General features: G+C 45.0%; 1 protein-coding gene across 8 annotated transcripts in view; it reads right to left on the bottom strand.

Annotated features, from left to right (window-relative positions):
- Nucleotides 1-2,852: 2,852 nt before the first annotated feature.
- Nucleotides 2,853-15,529, bottom strand: part of PALB2 (partner and localizer of BRCA2) — a 122,850-nt gene continuing 110,173 nt past the window's right edge. For 2 of the 8 annotated variants that reach the window (XM_033914135.1, XM_033914136.1), the window contains exons 12-13: nucleotides 9,613-9,761; nucleotides 2,855-4,133 (exon numbers count right to left, since the gene is read on the bottom strand). In XM_033914135.1, the coding sequence (XP_033770026.1) occupies nucleotides 3,902-4,133; nucleotides 9,613-9,761 (381 nt within the window). In that variant the 3' untranslated portion in view covers nucleotides 2,855-3,901. Of the gene's footprint in view, nucleotides 4,134-9,612; nucleotides 9,762-15,529 lie in introns of all 8 variants that reach the window. The other 6 variants (XR_004536436.1, XR_004536437.1, XM_033914137.1 and 3 more) reach the window with 5 other exon arrangements.

Here is a 15,529-nt window from a genome sequence, read left to right as displayed (position 1 = left end):
TTTTGCCGCTATATCGGGCGATGGTGCGCCCACATCTGGAGTACTGTGTCCAGTACTGGTCGCCGTACCTCAAAAAGGACATGCGGTACTTGAGGGAGTCCAGAGAAGAGTGACAAAGTTGATAAAGGGTATGGAAAACTTCTCATATGCTGACAGATTGGAAATGCTGGGGCTATTCTCTCTGGAAAAGCGGAGACTTAGGGGAGACATGATAGAAACCTTCAAAATCATGAAGGGTATAGAGAAGGTAGACAGGGACAAATTCTTCAGGCTGTGGGGAGCCACAAGCACAAGGGGGCACTCGGAGAAATTGAAAAAGGACAGGTTTAGAACAAATGCTAGGAGGTTCTTTTTCACTCAGAGGGTGGTGGACACATGGAACGCGCTCCCGGAGGCTGTAATAGGCCAGAGCACGCTACAGGGGTTCAAGGAAGGTCTAGATAGGTTCCTAAAAGATAAGGGGATTGAGGGGTACAGAAAGAAGTAGAGGTAGGTTATAGGATTAGACAGAAACCACTTCACAGGTCACGGACCTGATGGGCCGCCGCGGGAGCGGGCCACTGGGCGCGATGGACCTCTGGTCTGACCCAGTGGAGGCAACTTCTTATGTTCTTGTTCTTTTTAATATTTTTTGGCTCTATGGGAAAGGTGCTTAATGAATGGGAGTGGACTTTACAATCAAAATTTTGTTTCCAGTGTTCTCTGGAACCCTTTTTTAAAATTGGCATACCATTGATCAGCCTCCAATTTTCAGAGACCATAGACAATTATAGCGACAAGTTATAGATCACTAACAACAGATGATTAATTTCATATTTGAGTTCATTTAGTAACCTGGGATGTATACCATCTGGTCCAGGTGATTTATCATTCTAACTTGTCAATTTGGCTTAGTACACCTTTCAGGTTCACCAAGATTTCTTTCAGTTCCTCTGCATCATCAACCTTTGGTTCAGGTAGATCTCTTACATCTTCTTCTATAAAGACCTTTTTAAACCAAGGAGAATGATGCAGTAGGCTGAAAGGCTGTTTCCCCCCCCCCCCACTCCACCCTATGATTCAGCTTAATAATAATTGTAAGATAATTCAAATTGGCTGCCAAAAAGTAATTGGGCTTTGAATGTATGTAAGACTAACATTTTGCAGGTGGGGGAACAATAATTTGGATACTCTTCCTTTGTTTCCAGCAACAAAAATGAAAAAGGCACAAACTCCACAGAAAATATTATAATGAAGGCGCAGAGGTCAGTATAAAACCATAAGTATATTTATTAACATTTGACATGACATAGCCATGTTTTGGCAAGTGTACCTGCAAGAAGGGTTTTATAATTTTGTGCAGAATGAAAGAGGATAAAATACCAGCAGCGTCCTTTGCTCAATCGAGAATCTGGACCTTCAGCTTTCCCAGGAGCAACCTACTTAGAGTTGCTGCACAAGGTCACACTTCTATACCATCTACTGGAGCCAGAGAAATACAGAGGAGCTGAAAGTTGTACCAACTCTGAGCTGCTTTTCTTAAAAGTAATAGGCACTAGGACGGTGGTTCCCAACCCTGACCTGGAGGACCACCAGGCCAATCGGGTTTTCTGGATAGCCCTAATGAATATGCATGGGGCATATTTGCATGCCTCTCACTTCCATTATATGCAAATCTCATTAGGGCTATCCTGAAAACCCGATTGGCCTCGTGGTCCTCCAGGACAGGGTTGGGAACCACTGCACTAGGAGATCTACTGTTTTTTCAGTTATATCTCCTCAGCTCTGGAATAATCTACCAAGTTATCTACCAAATATCTCACGGGCCGCATCGAGGCAGAGGAAGATGTCTTCTTTTTCAAGGGTCCCTCGGCAACAAGAGGGCATCCGTGGAAAATCAGGGGTGGGAAACTGCGAGGTGACACCAGGAAGTTCTTTTTTACTGAAAGGGTGGTTGATTGCTGGAATAGTCTTCCGCTTCAGGTGATTGAGGCCAGCAGCGTGCCTGATTTTAAGGCCAAATGGGATCGACACGTGGGATCTATTCACAAGGTAAAGGTAGGGGAGGGTCATTAGGGTGGGCAGACTGGATGGGCCATGGCCCTTATCTGCCGTCTATTTCTATGTTTAAGTTATTTGCATGGTGAAACCTCATTATAAAAATTCATAGGTTTAAAAAAAAAGTTTCATGTACAAGGACGCATTTGAGACATAGACAAGATAATCAGTTTACGGTTAAAACCTTATATTTTATATCCCAATACCCAGTTTTATTTAGTCCTCATTTATAGGACTCAAAAATGTATTCTTCTTTTTTCTCTTCTTCTTTATTCTCACTTTTTGCCCCCCCCTGATGTGTTACCCATATATGTTTCTCCATTTTCTTTAACGATTGTAGTTCATCCCCCTCTCCTTCTGTATCGGTACTAAATTTGTACATATATATATATTTTATTATTTTGTAGCAAAATGTCTTATGGTTTTCCCCAAATTTTTTTAACTTGTAATACACTTTGAAATATTTGACATTGCGTGCACAACAAATTTTAATAAAACTTGAAACTTCTATAGCTCCATCTACTGGCATTGAGACATAATCTATTCACTTGCAATGGCCTGGCGTGGATGATAAGGAAAACAGCTGATAGTGCCAATACCATTATATAAATACACTTGAACTCTGTATGGTAACACCGTTATAGAAGCTCATATATTGTACCACCATTACAGAAGCTCAGGTAACCCGTGCTCAATTGACGCCCCAGTCATTAGTAATAGTAATAACAACTTAATTTTTGTATACCGCAATACCACAAGCAGTTCAGAGCGGTTTACAACAGAAGAGACTGTATACAGACAGTGATGTTAAAAAAAAAAAAAGACTTTCAAATTACATTAGCATGCCAAGAGTAGTCAGGATTTATCCAGAAGTATTTCAAAGATACAGCAAGACAGGAAAGGAGTCGGAGAAATTTATCAAAGAGATAGGTTTTAATTGAATTCCTTAAGGTTTAATAGGAGGATACATTTGAAATGAAGTTGGTTAGTAGTATAGAAGCTTATATATGTCATGGGCTTCAAACTATATTTATGAACATTTGACCCGACACAGCCATGTTTTGGCAAGTGTACCTACAGGAAGAGTTTCACAATTGTGTGCAGAATGGATGATAGAATAAAATACTATTACATGTCTTTATTTAAATATTACAAATGAGTATGGACATAAGGAAAATGTCTAAAATATTGAACATTGACAACATAAACCAGGCTAAAGAAGCATCATTCATAAATGCAAGCAGAATGGAGTAAATCCTGCATTCTGATTCCATTGTTCAAGAACAGAACGTGCACATTTCAGACTGATTTTTATGCTATTCTTGAAGCCAGGCCTGCACCAGCCACCTTAGATAGACCTGTCTCAACTTGCCTCCTTCTACTCAAGTGGTTGCTAGGTTACTCCAACTATTACATATTTAATGTCCTCTTTTGGGGGATGAAACTGAAAACCAGCTACTTCTACTCGATTTCTTAGTTTTATGCTCAGAGTCCAGGAAAATTTTGTCATTCTATTCATCCTCTCATCTTTGGTTTTTTCTTGCTTAGTATGTATTGGAATTTTTGTCAGAATTTTATTGATACTGTTTACTCCTTGATATCCATATCAAACAACAGTACATCAAATATACTAAAATAAATATGCAAGTAATGCCCTATCTGTCTGTCACTGTTATTTAATAACCATGGAAGCTTTTCTCCTTTCCGCGCATGCTTACTTGAGCATTCATGGTTCAGAGAGCAAACTGTTCTCAGCTGAAGACACAATAGTTTTGCCATTTTAAAATACTTGTAAGAATCCGTCCCCACTCCCAACAGCTATGCCTGTGTAAATGGAGTAAAGGTAGCCACCAGTGGTAGCTGGTTAGCTTTTTGCTGCATAGGCATTCTGGTATTTGTACAGATATACACTCCCATCTTTCTTTCCCGCCATCAAGCAAGAATTTGGTTGCAACCACCTGACCAGAGCCCAGACTCCATCACAAGTAGGTGGCAGCAGAGCAGCACAGAGTCCCACGGATAAATCCCAGATGGCAATACTGCCAGAAGTTAGCACAGCTGCAGCAGACCACTGCTCCACATCTCCTTCCAGATATCTGTTACATGAAGAACAAAAAGTAAATGTTCAGTGATGTATGAAGCTACCTCCATATACAAATGAGAGACAGAGAGAGTGAGTAAACAGCAGCAACAACTTGTTAATACATCACTGAGAATACAGGGCAATGTGCCATGGAATTTATTATATTATGTAACATAGAGATTGACAGTAGCAAAATTTGTCACCATCCCTGTCCTCGCGGATAACCAGTCACTCAGATTCTTACGTGAGCCAAGTATAGGTAATGAACCCATTGTGACATCACTGATGAGGTTGGCTCTTATTGCTGGAATAAAGCATTATGACATCACAATAACACTTCTAGATACCAGAGACTGTCATTCTTTAGTGTCTCTCAACCTCAGTCTAATCTAATCTAATCCTTTACTTTATATATCGGGTAATTCCCATAAGGGACTCGAACCGGTTAACAAAACTTAAGGAATAAAGGGAGTGCTAAAGGAGGACAAAGCAATCACCGACAAACTGAACACATTTTTTTCGTCTGTATTTACCAAAGAGGATATACACAGCATACCAGAACCCATCAGGCTATAGCTGGAAGTGAAAAAGGGAAACTGACAGGATTAAAGGTCAGTCTAGAAGAGGTATGCAGGCAGATTGATAGGCTCGAGCGATAAATCCCCGGGACCGGATGGCATCCATCCAAGGGTCATCAAGGAACTGAAAGGGACCATAGCTGAATTGCTTCAACTAATAGCCAATGTGTCGATCAAAACAGGAAAGATTCTGGAGGACTGGAAGGTGGCGAATGTTACGCCGATCTTCAAAAAAGGTTTAAGGGGAGACCCGGGAAACTACAGGCCGGTGAGTCTGACCTCGGTACCGGGAAAGATGGTAGAGGTGCTGATAAAGGACCACATCACTGATCACCTTGATCAGCAAAGGTAGGTCTTGTTTGACAAACTTGCTGCACTTCTTCGAGGGAGTAAACAGGCAGATAGACAAGAGCGAACCGGTTGACATTATATATCTGGATTTTCAGAAGGCATTTGACAAGGTTCCACATAAGAACATAAGTAGTGCCTCTGCTGGGTCAGACCAGGGGTCCATCGCGCCCAGCAGTCCGCTCACGCGGCGGTCCATCAGGTTCAGGTCCTGTATAGTAGTCTTCTATCTATACCCTTCAATCCCCTTTTCCTTCAGGAAAGCATCCAATCCCTTCTTGAAACCTAATAGCGTGCTCTGTCCTATCACACCTTCTGGAAGCGCATTCCAGGTGTCCACCACCCTTTGGGTGAAGAGGAACTTCCTAGCATTGCTTCTGAATCTGTTCCCTCTTAGTTTTTCTGAATGCCCTCTCGTTCATGTAGCTTTTGAAAGTTAGAAGAATCTGTACCTCTCTACTTTCTCTATGCCCTTCATGATCTTGTAAGTCTCTATCATGTCCCCTCTAAGCCTCCACTTCTCCAAGGAAAAGAGCCCCAGTTTCTCTAATCTTTCAGTGTACGAAAGGTTTTCCATACCTTTTATCAGTTGCGTCGTTCTCCTCTGAACTCTCTCGAGTATCGCCATATCCTTAAGGTACGGCGACCAATACTGGACACAGTACTCCAGATGCGGGTGCACCATCACCCGATACAACGGCAGGATAACATCCTTTATTCTGGTTGTGATACCCTTCTTGATAATACCTAGCATTCTGTTTGCCTTCTTAGCGGCTGTTGCGCACTGTGCTGACAGCTTCATTGATTTGTCCATCAGTACCCCCAAGTCCTTTTCTAGGCTACTTTCACCCTTTGCCAGCCCTCCCATCGTATAGCTGTACATTGGGTTTCTGTTTCCCACATACATGACCTTACATTTTTCTACATTAAAGTTCATCTGCCATTTATTCACCCTCTCTCCCAGTTTGTTCGGGTCCTTTTGTAAATCCTCACAGTCCTCCTTAGTCCCAACCCCACTAAAAAGCTTGGTATCATTTGCAAATTTTATAATTTCGCACTTCTTCCGGGTTTCTAGGTCAGTAATAAATACATTGAACAGCAGCAGTCCGAGTACTGACCCCTGCGGAACACCACTCGTGACTCTTCTCCAGTCCGAATAGTGGCCCTTCACTCCCACCCTTTGTTTCCTCCCCGCCAACAAGTTTTTGATCCATCTATGCACCTCTCCTTCCACCCCATGGTTCTTCAGTTTCCATAGTAGTCGTTCATGGGGTACCTTGTCGAAAGCTTTTTGGAAATCCAAGTGTACGATATCTATGGGGGCCCCTTTGTCCATTTGTTTGTTAATTCCTTCTAAGAAGTGCAGTAAGTTCTTTGGCATGATCTTCCCTTGCAGAAGCCATGTTGGCTTGTTTTCATCAGTTTATTCCTTTCTAGATGCTCATCAATGCTGTCTTTTATCAGTACTTCCGCCATCTTCCCCAGACCGAAGTCAGACTTACTGGTCTGTAGTTCCCCGGGTTACCTCTCGATCCTTTTTTAAAGATGGGCATAACATTAGCTATTTTCTAATCCTCCGGGATCACGCCTATTTTCAGGGATAGGTTACAAACTTGCTGTAGTAGTTCCACTGTTTCCTCCTTTAGTTCCGTCCAGGCCCGAAGATTTGTCAGTTTTTAATCTATCTAACTGCTTATGTATGTCTTCAAGGCTTACCTCTATGGATACTAATTTTTCTGCTTGATCTCCTTTGAAGGTTTTTTTCAGGTTCCGGCATGTTGGATGTGTCCTCTTTTGTAAATACTGACGAAAAGAACAGTCTATCCGACACTTCTTTTTCTTCCTTCACCACTCCTTTCCTATCTCCGTCATCCAGCGGTCCCACCTCCTCCCTTGCCGGCTTCTTCCCTTTAACATATCTGAAGAACGGTTTGAAATTTTGTGCTTCCCTGACTAGCCTCTCTTCGTATTCTCTTTTTGCTCTTCTAACCCAGGGGTAGGGACCTCCGGTCCTCGAGAGCCGTATTCCAGTCGGGTTTTCAGGATTTCCCCAATGAATATGCATTGAAAGCAGTGCATGCAAATAGATCTCATGCATATTCATTGGGGAAATCCTGAAAACCCGACTGGAATACGGCTCTTGAGGCCTGGAATTCCCTACCTCTGTTCTAACCACTCGGTGACATTCTTTTTGATGCTTCCTGTGCTCTTTCCATTTCTCCCCGGTTTTGTCCTTTTTCCACATCCGGAAAGATTTTTTCTTATCCCCTATCACTTTCTTTACTTCTTTAGTTATCCACGCCTGGTCTTTTGGTCTGTTCTTTTTGCTTCCTTTTCTAAATCTGGGGATATACAGATTTTGCGCTTCTCTCACTGTGTCCTTAAATAAAGATCAAGCTTGCTCCACAGTCTGTGATTTCTTTGAGCTGTTCCTAAGTTTCTTTCCTACCATTGCTCTCATTGATTGGTAGTTTCCTTTCTTGAAGGTAAAAGTTGTCGCTGTGGTTCTCTTCCCTGTCGATATTCCTACTTCGACTTTGAACTGGATCATATAGTGATCACCGTTTCCTAACGGTCCCACTACTTCCACTTCCTTTGCAGGTCCTCTTAATCCATTGAGGATTAGGTCCAGAGTAGCATTCCCTCTCGTCGGTTCTCTAACAAGCTGCTCCATGAAGCAGTCCTGTATAGCCTCCAGGAATCCGGTTTCCCTAGCGCATTTTGAGTATCCAAGACTCCAGTCTATCCCGGGATAGTTGAAGTCTCCCATAACAATGGTGTTACCGTTTTTGCATTCCCGCCTCATCTCTGCTTCCATTTCTTCGTCGACTACTTCGGAAAATTGTGAGCCATGGAATCGAGGGTGAAATACTCATATGGATTAAAAACTGGCTGGATCATAGGAAACAGAGAGTGGGGGTAAATGGACAATACTCTGACTGGAAGAGCGTCGCCAGCGGGGTGCCGCAGGGCTCAGTGCTTGGACTCGTGCTCTTCAACATTGTCATAAACGATCTGGACATAGGTACGATGAGCGAGGTGATAAAATTTGTGGACAATACGAAGTTATTCAGAGTAGTGAAGACACAGGGGGATTGCAAAAATGTACAACGTGACATAATCAGGCTCGAGGAATGGGCTGCAACATGGCAGATGAGGTTCAACGTGGACAATTGTAAAGTGATGCATGTTGGTAACAAAAATCTCATGCACAAATACAGGATGTCCGGGGCGGTACTTGGAGAGACCTCCCAGGAAACGGACTTGGGAGTTTTGATCGACAAATTGATGAAGCCGTCTGTGCAATGTGCGGCAGCAGCAAAAAGGGCGAACAGAATGCTAGGAATAATAAAGAAGGGGATCACAAACAGATCGGAGAAGGTTATCATGCTGCTGTACTGGGCCATGGTGCACCCTCACCTGGAGTACTGCGTAAAGCACTGGTCACCGTACATGAAGAAGGACACGGTACTACTCGAAAGAGTCCAGAGAAGAGCGACTAAGATGGTTAAGGGGTTGGAGGAGCTGCCATACAGCGAAAGATTAGAGAAACTGGGCCTCTTCTCCCTCGAACAGAGGAAATTGAGAGGGGACATGATCGAAACATTCAAGGTAGTAGATAAGGACAGGTTGTTCACCCTCTCCAAGGTAGGGAGAACGAGAGGGCACTCTCTAAAATTGAAAGGGGATAGATTTCGTACAAATGTAAGGAAGTTCTTCTTCACCCAGAGAGTGGTAGAAAACTGAAACGCTCTTCCGGAGTCTGTCATAGGGGAACACACCCTCCAGGGATTCAAGACTAAGTTAGACAAGTTCCTGCTGAACAAGGACGTACGCTGATAGGGCTAGTGTCAGTTAGGGCGCTGGACTTTGACCAGAGGGCCGCTGCGTGAGTGGACTGCTGGGCATGATAGACCACGGGTCTGACCCAGCAGCAGCAATTCTTATGTTCTTATGTAAAAAGAGAGTAAATTCGCTTTCCGTCTTTAACTAAAAAATACCTAAAAAGTATTTCCCTTCAACTCTCAGTTAAAAATTTCTGAAATAAATATGTCAAAGAAAGAGAGGTTCTGATAGTGAATGCCAGAGAATGAGAAAGTTTACCTAAAGTTTTAATTCGTCTTCAATGCAAGGCTTGAGGGTCAGTGGCTGGAAACCATCCCGTGTCCTCCTTTAGTGTCCATCTCAACCTCAGTCCCTCTACACCAGCATTCTTTAATGCAAGGCTCGAGGGTCAGTGGCTGGAAACCATCCCATGTCCTTCTTTAGTGTCCATCTCAGCCTCAGTCCTTCTACACCAGCATTCTTCAATGCAAGGCTTGAGGGTCAGTGGCTGGGCCCATTCATACTGATTCTTCCCTCTCTCCTTGAAGAATGACATGGTGATGGTTTCCCACAGTTATTCTTTTACAGTGGCTTTTCTGCATTTCTCCTGGACCCATTGTTATTGTTATATTGGTCAATGCTGGCAACAAAAAATAATTGCACTCGCTAACTTGATTTCATCCTACACAATGCAAGATATCATTTACAATCTTATTAATGAAATATTTTGAGGTTACTCACCGTCCAGTGCTTCTCTCAGGGAGTATGTATGACATCACAGGAATGCTGTCTGCTTGCTTGGGATTGCTTGCAATCAGTGTGAATACTGCACCAGTAGAAGACTGACACTCACTGGCATATGGGTGACTTAAGACAATAAATAAGAGGCCCTAATTCACAGAGAAAAGAAATGTACGTCAGACTGTTTAATACAAAAAAGCAGCCCTCGGGCATGGCAGGAGAAAAAAGGCAGTTTAAATGCCCAACTCCTCTAGTGATTACTAGGTAAATGGTCAGCGTTCTAGGATTTAAGGGTAAGCTAGATGTACATCTCCTTATGAGTGGCATAAAGTGATACGGGTAAGGGTAAACTAGATGCACATCTCCTTATGAGAAGCTTAGAGTGATATGGGGAATAAAACTATGCCAGGGTACACTTGGTGGGGCCTCCGTGTGTGCAGATCGCCGGACTTGATGGACCTAGGGTTTGATCCGGAGATAGCAATTCTTATGTTCTTATCTTATCTGCAAAAGGAAAACTGTGTGAAATATTTGATAATCTGCAGAATACAAGAAATGAAGCAGCATGAATTCAGCAGAGATCAAGTAAAAAAAAAAAAGGACTTCACTGACTGGGTGATGGAAATTATACCAGTGGAACACATCAAGGCCTTTCGCATTGTTCCATTTATCACTTCAGTGGCGTACCAAGGGGGGGAGTCAGCCCCGGGTGCACGGCTTGGGGGGGTGCACAGCCGGCCAGGTCCGGGTCTTCCTGCCCTTCCTTTCCCCCGGCCGCGCCGCTACTATCCTACCTACCCCCCCCGCTGACAAGAAGTCTTTCCGACGTCAATTCTGACGTCGGAGAGGATGTTCCGGGCCAGCCAGGCAGTGATTGGCTGGCCCGGAACATCCTCTCCGACGTCAGAATTGACGTCGGAAAGACTTCTTGTCGGCGGGGGAAGATAGGATCGTAGCGGCGCTGGTTGGGGGAAAGGAAGGGGAGAGGCGCCTTTTTTTTTTTTTCCATGGCAGGGAGGGCAGGATGTAGGCAGGCAAGCTGGCTGGCTTTAGCGCGGCAGTAAGGGAGGGAGATAGGTAGACAGGCAGGCTGGCTTTGGGGTGGCCAAAATCTGGAAGGTAGTGGGGGGGGGGGGGACATAAGGAGGCACTGGGGGCACTATGGACACAGGACGGAAGCACTGGGGGCACTAAGGACACAGGACGGGGACACTGGGGGCACCATGGACACGGGACAGAGGCACTGGGGGCACTATGCACACAGGAAGAAGGCACTGGGGGCACTATGGACACGGGAAGAAGGCACTGGGGGCACTATGGACACGGGATGGAGGCACTGGGGGCACTATGGACATGGGATGGAGACACTGGGGGCACTATGGACATAGGATGGGGGCACTAAGGACATGAGAAGGAGGCACTGGGGGCACTAAGGACACGTGAAGGGGGCACTGGGGGCACTAAGGACGGGGGCACTATGGACACAGGACAGAGGCACTGGGGGCACCATGGACACAGGACAGAGGCACTGGAGACATCATGGACACAGGATGGAGGCACTGGGGGCATTACGGACATGGGAAGGAAGGAGGGAGGGAATAGAAAGGGACAAATGTTGGGCCTGAGTGCAGAAAGAAAGAAATGAAAGAAAGGATGCAGTGTCAATTAATAGATGTCACCTTTTGATGAAAAAAATAAATGGTCAAATTACCTCTGACTTACTTTCGCTGCAGCAGAGTCGGCAGTAGTGCTAAGGTGCAGGAAGGTCCCGCGTTGACTCGTCTGCCAGCTCTGCTCTGGAAGAAGTAAGTTACGTCGGAGGGGGTGGACCCAGCAGACGCAATCATTGCGGGACTTTGCCACAACTTCCTGCGTCTGCCGGGTCCACCCCCTCCGATGTAACTTACTTCTTCTGAAGCAGAGTCAGCAGACGAGTCATCGCGGGACCTTCCAGCATGCGGCTGCTGAGTCCGCTCCAGAGCAAGTACAACTGAGTGGGGTGGACTGGCAGCCGGCAGCTACAATCATCGTGGGATCTTGCTGCATGAAGGGAGAGAAAGGAGCAGGATTGCTGGAATGGAAGAGTGGTGGAGGGAAAGAAAGGGGGCAGGGTGGTATGGAAGGGTGGTGCTGATGGAATTGATATACAGAGAAAGGGGAAAGACATAAGGGGGAAGGATATTGGAGGGAGAGAAAGGGGGCAGATGCTGATTGAAGAGGGGTGGATGGCGAGAGAAAGGGCAGACATTGGATGGTAGTGAGGAGCCTATGCTGGATGGAAGTGCAGGTGGGAGAGATAAGGGAGCAAATGCAGGAAGGAAATGGGAGGAGAGAAAGAGGGGAGCAGACGCTGGATGGAAGTGGACAGAGAGAGAAGATACTGGATGGAAGGGTTGGAGAAAGAGGGTACATGATGGAAGGAGGGGATAAATAAGAGGGCGGCACATGATGGGTAGAAAAGGATTGAGTTAGGGAAACACTGGAGGGGTGAGGGAAAGAGGTGGCAAGTTTTAGGTAGACAGTAAAAAAGGACATTGATGAGAGGGTAGTAAGAATGTAATCTAGACAGATGCAGAAAAGGAAAATGAGGGAAAAAAGGGAAAAGGGATTGCAGAGGAGAGGTGTGGGAGAGGGAAGGAGAGGAGAGAGATGGGGGTGAAAGGAGAGATGGAAGGGGGAGGCATACAGTTTCTGGAAGGGACATAGAAGGAGAGAAGATGCCATATAGGGGAAGAGAGACGGCATTCAGTGGATGGAAGGAAGAGAATTACAAGAAGATGAGGAAAGCAGAAACCACAGAAGACAAAGGTAGAAAAAAATTTTGTATTTATTTATTGTTTTAGGAGACGTGTCACTGTTTCTGTGGTGGACTGTAAGCAGACTCCAGCTTCTTACTGGTTCAATTTAACCTTTGTCTATGTATTTCTATTTGATCCCCCCTTTTACAAAACTGAGGAACGTTTTTTAGCGCCAGCTGTGGTAGTAGCAGCTCTGATACTCAGAATTCTATGAGCGTCAGAGCTACCACCATGGCTAAAATTCACATTACAGTTTTGTAAAAGGGGAAGGGGTTAGTTTGTGATGACATATTCCATAATAGGCGAAAGTGTGTTCTGTGTGTTCGAAAGACATGGTTTTTTGTTAGGATTGACTGCAGGATTGATCTTTACTAGTCTGGCTTGTTTAGTTTTACAATGGGTGTATTGCTGTTGTACTGCTCACTGCAATATGTAAGATGCTGCCTTTTCCTAGGTACTCATGTGTGACATATGGCTTGTTACTAAAAATCATGTTTTTTTGTTCAGATGGAGGGGGTTGTCAAAAAATGATGGGTCCCAGGTGTCACATATGCTAGGTACGCCACTGTACCACTTTATTAATTTTTTTATTTAAGGCGTTTATAAAATAACATAAGCATTGCCTCTGCCGGGTCAGACCAGGGGTCCATCGTGCCCGGCAGTCCGCTCCCGCGGCGGCCCTCCAGGTCCATGACCTGAAAGTGTTCCCTACCTAACCTAAAATGTCCATACCCTATTTGCTCAGTGTCCTGTAAGGTAAACCTCTATCTGTACCCTGTTATTCCCTTCGCTTCCAGGAAGTCATCCAGTCCCTTTTTGAACCCCAGAATTGTACTCTGGCTTATCACCTCTCCGGGAAGCGCGTTCCAGGTGTCTACCACCCGCTGAGTGAAGAAGAACTTCCTTGCATTCGTTATGAATCTGTCTCCTCTCAGTTTTTCTGAGTGACCTCTTGTTTTAGTTGTCCCTGCTAGTCTAAAGAATCTGCCCCTCTCCACCTTCTCTATGCCTTTCATGATTTTATAAGTCTGTATCATGTCCCCTCTCAGTCTTCGCTTTTCCAGGGTAAAGAGCCCCAGCCTGTCTAACCGTTCGGCATATGAGAGGTTCTCCATACCCTTTATCATCCTCATTGCTCTCCTCTGGACCCTCTCGAGTATTGCCATGTCCTTCTTGAGGTATGGCGACCAGTATTGGACGCAGTATTCCAGATGTGGACGCACCATTGCTCGATACAGTGGCAGGATAACTTCCTTCGTTCTGGTAGTGATACCTTTTTTGATAATGCCCAACATTCTGCTCGCTTTTTTTGAGGCCGCTGCACATTGCACCGCCGGCTTCATTGTGTTATCCACCAATACCCCCAGATCTTTTTCTTGGCTGCCTTCCCCGAGTACCCTCCCTCCCATCGTATAACTGTACATGGAGTTCCCCTTCCCTATGTGCAAGACCTTACATTTCTCCACATTGAAGCTCATCTGCCATTTTTTTGCCCACTCACTCAGTTTGTTCAGGTCGCTCTGCAGTTCTTTGCATTCCTCAACAGTTCTGACCCTGCTGGAGAGTTTTGTGTCATCCGCGAACTTGACAACTTCGCACTTCGTCCCTGTTTCTAGATCATTAATAAATATATTGAACAGCAGTGGTCCCAGCACTGACCCTGCGGAACACCACTTGTGACCCTTATCCAGTCAGAGTAGTGCCCCTTTACTCCTACCCTCTGCTTCATGTCCGCCAGCCAATTTTTGATCCATCTGTGCACATCCCCTTCCACCCCCTGACTCCACAGTTTCTTCGGTAGGCGTTCATGGGGCACCTTGTCGAAGGCTTTTTGGAAATCTAGATATACGATGTCTACGGGGTCACCTTGGCCCTCAAAGAAATGCAGTAGATTCGTCTGGCATGATCGGCCTTTACAGAAACCATGCTGGCTTGATCTCATCAGATTATTTTTTTCTATATGCTCATTGATACCTTCCCTGATCAGTGATTCGGCCATCTACCTATCAAAGTTATCTAAGTGGTTTACAATCAGGTACTCAAACATTTTCCCTATCTGGCACAGTAGGCTCACAATCTATCTAATGTAAGTGGGGCAATGGAGGATTGAGTGACTTGCCCAGGGTCACCAGGAGCAGTGCGGGACTTGAACCCACAACCTCAGGGTGCTGAGGCTGTAGCTCTATCCACTATACCACTCCTTCCTCCTTAGGATACCACTCGAGGAAAACAATGATGGAAAGTGGTTGTGCAAGAGCAAGTGTGGTCAGTGCCTCACGAATTGGTCTTTGATCCAGTTCTAGTCAGTACTTTTATCAGTGATATTGCAGTAGGATTTGTAGAAAGATTCGTCCTTTGATATAATCTAAGAAAACTTAACAGTACTAGAAAATTTAGCAATAAAGATTTAATGCAGACTTCAGAGCCCCTAAGGAGAAGTTGATGTTAGCAAGATGAGATACCATACAGGAAAATGGATGTTGGCTTGATAACATAAAAATAGCCGTACTGAGTTAGACCAATGGTCCATCTAGCCCAGTAGCCCTTCTTCATGGTGACCAATCCAGGTCACTAGCACCTGGCCAAAACCCAAAGAGTAGCAACATTCCATGCTACCGATCCAGGGCAAGCAGTGGTTTTCCCCATGTCTTTCTCAATAACAGACTATGGACTTTTCCTCCAGGAAATGGCGTTACTCGAAAGGGTTCAGAAAAGAGCGACGCGATTGATAAAAGGTATGGAAAACCTTTCATATGCTGAAAGACTAGAGAAACTGGGGCAGAGACTTAGAGGGGACATGATAGAGACTTACAAGATCATGAAGGGCATAGAGAAAGTGGAAAGGGACAAATTCTTCAAACTTTCGAAAACAAATTTTGGTGAGCACTCGGCTGTCAACTCGGAAGGTCGCAAATTCTGCTTCTGCTGCTCAACAGTTTTTGGGTTTGGTTTTTTTTTAAACTCTCACTGGCTTGGGGATTCCCTGGGCTGATTTAGCACAGCCTGAAGAGCCGCCAGAAGTACACAAATTAATCCTCGATGCTGGGCCCATATCCAAGAGGTTACAACCAGAGACTGACTCACCTCGTGATCTCGCACATCTGAACATTGGGATCAGA

This window comes from Geotrypetes seraphini, chromosome 11, assembly GCF_902459505.1.
Source record: "Geotrypetes seraphini chromosome 11, aGeoSer1.1, whole genome shotgun sequence".
In the NCBI taxonomy this organism is placed as follows: Eukaryota; Metazoa; Chordata; class Amphibia; order Gymnophiona; family Dermophiidae; genus Geotrypetes; species Geotrypetes seraphini.
The sequence above is the reverse complement of the archived record's forward strand: the minus strand, read 5'-3'. Positions and strand labels throughout refer to the sequence as shown.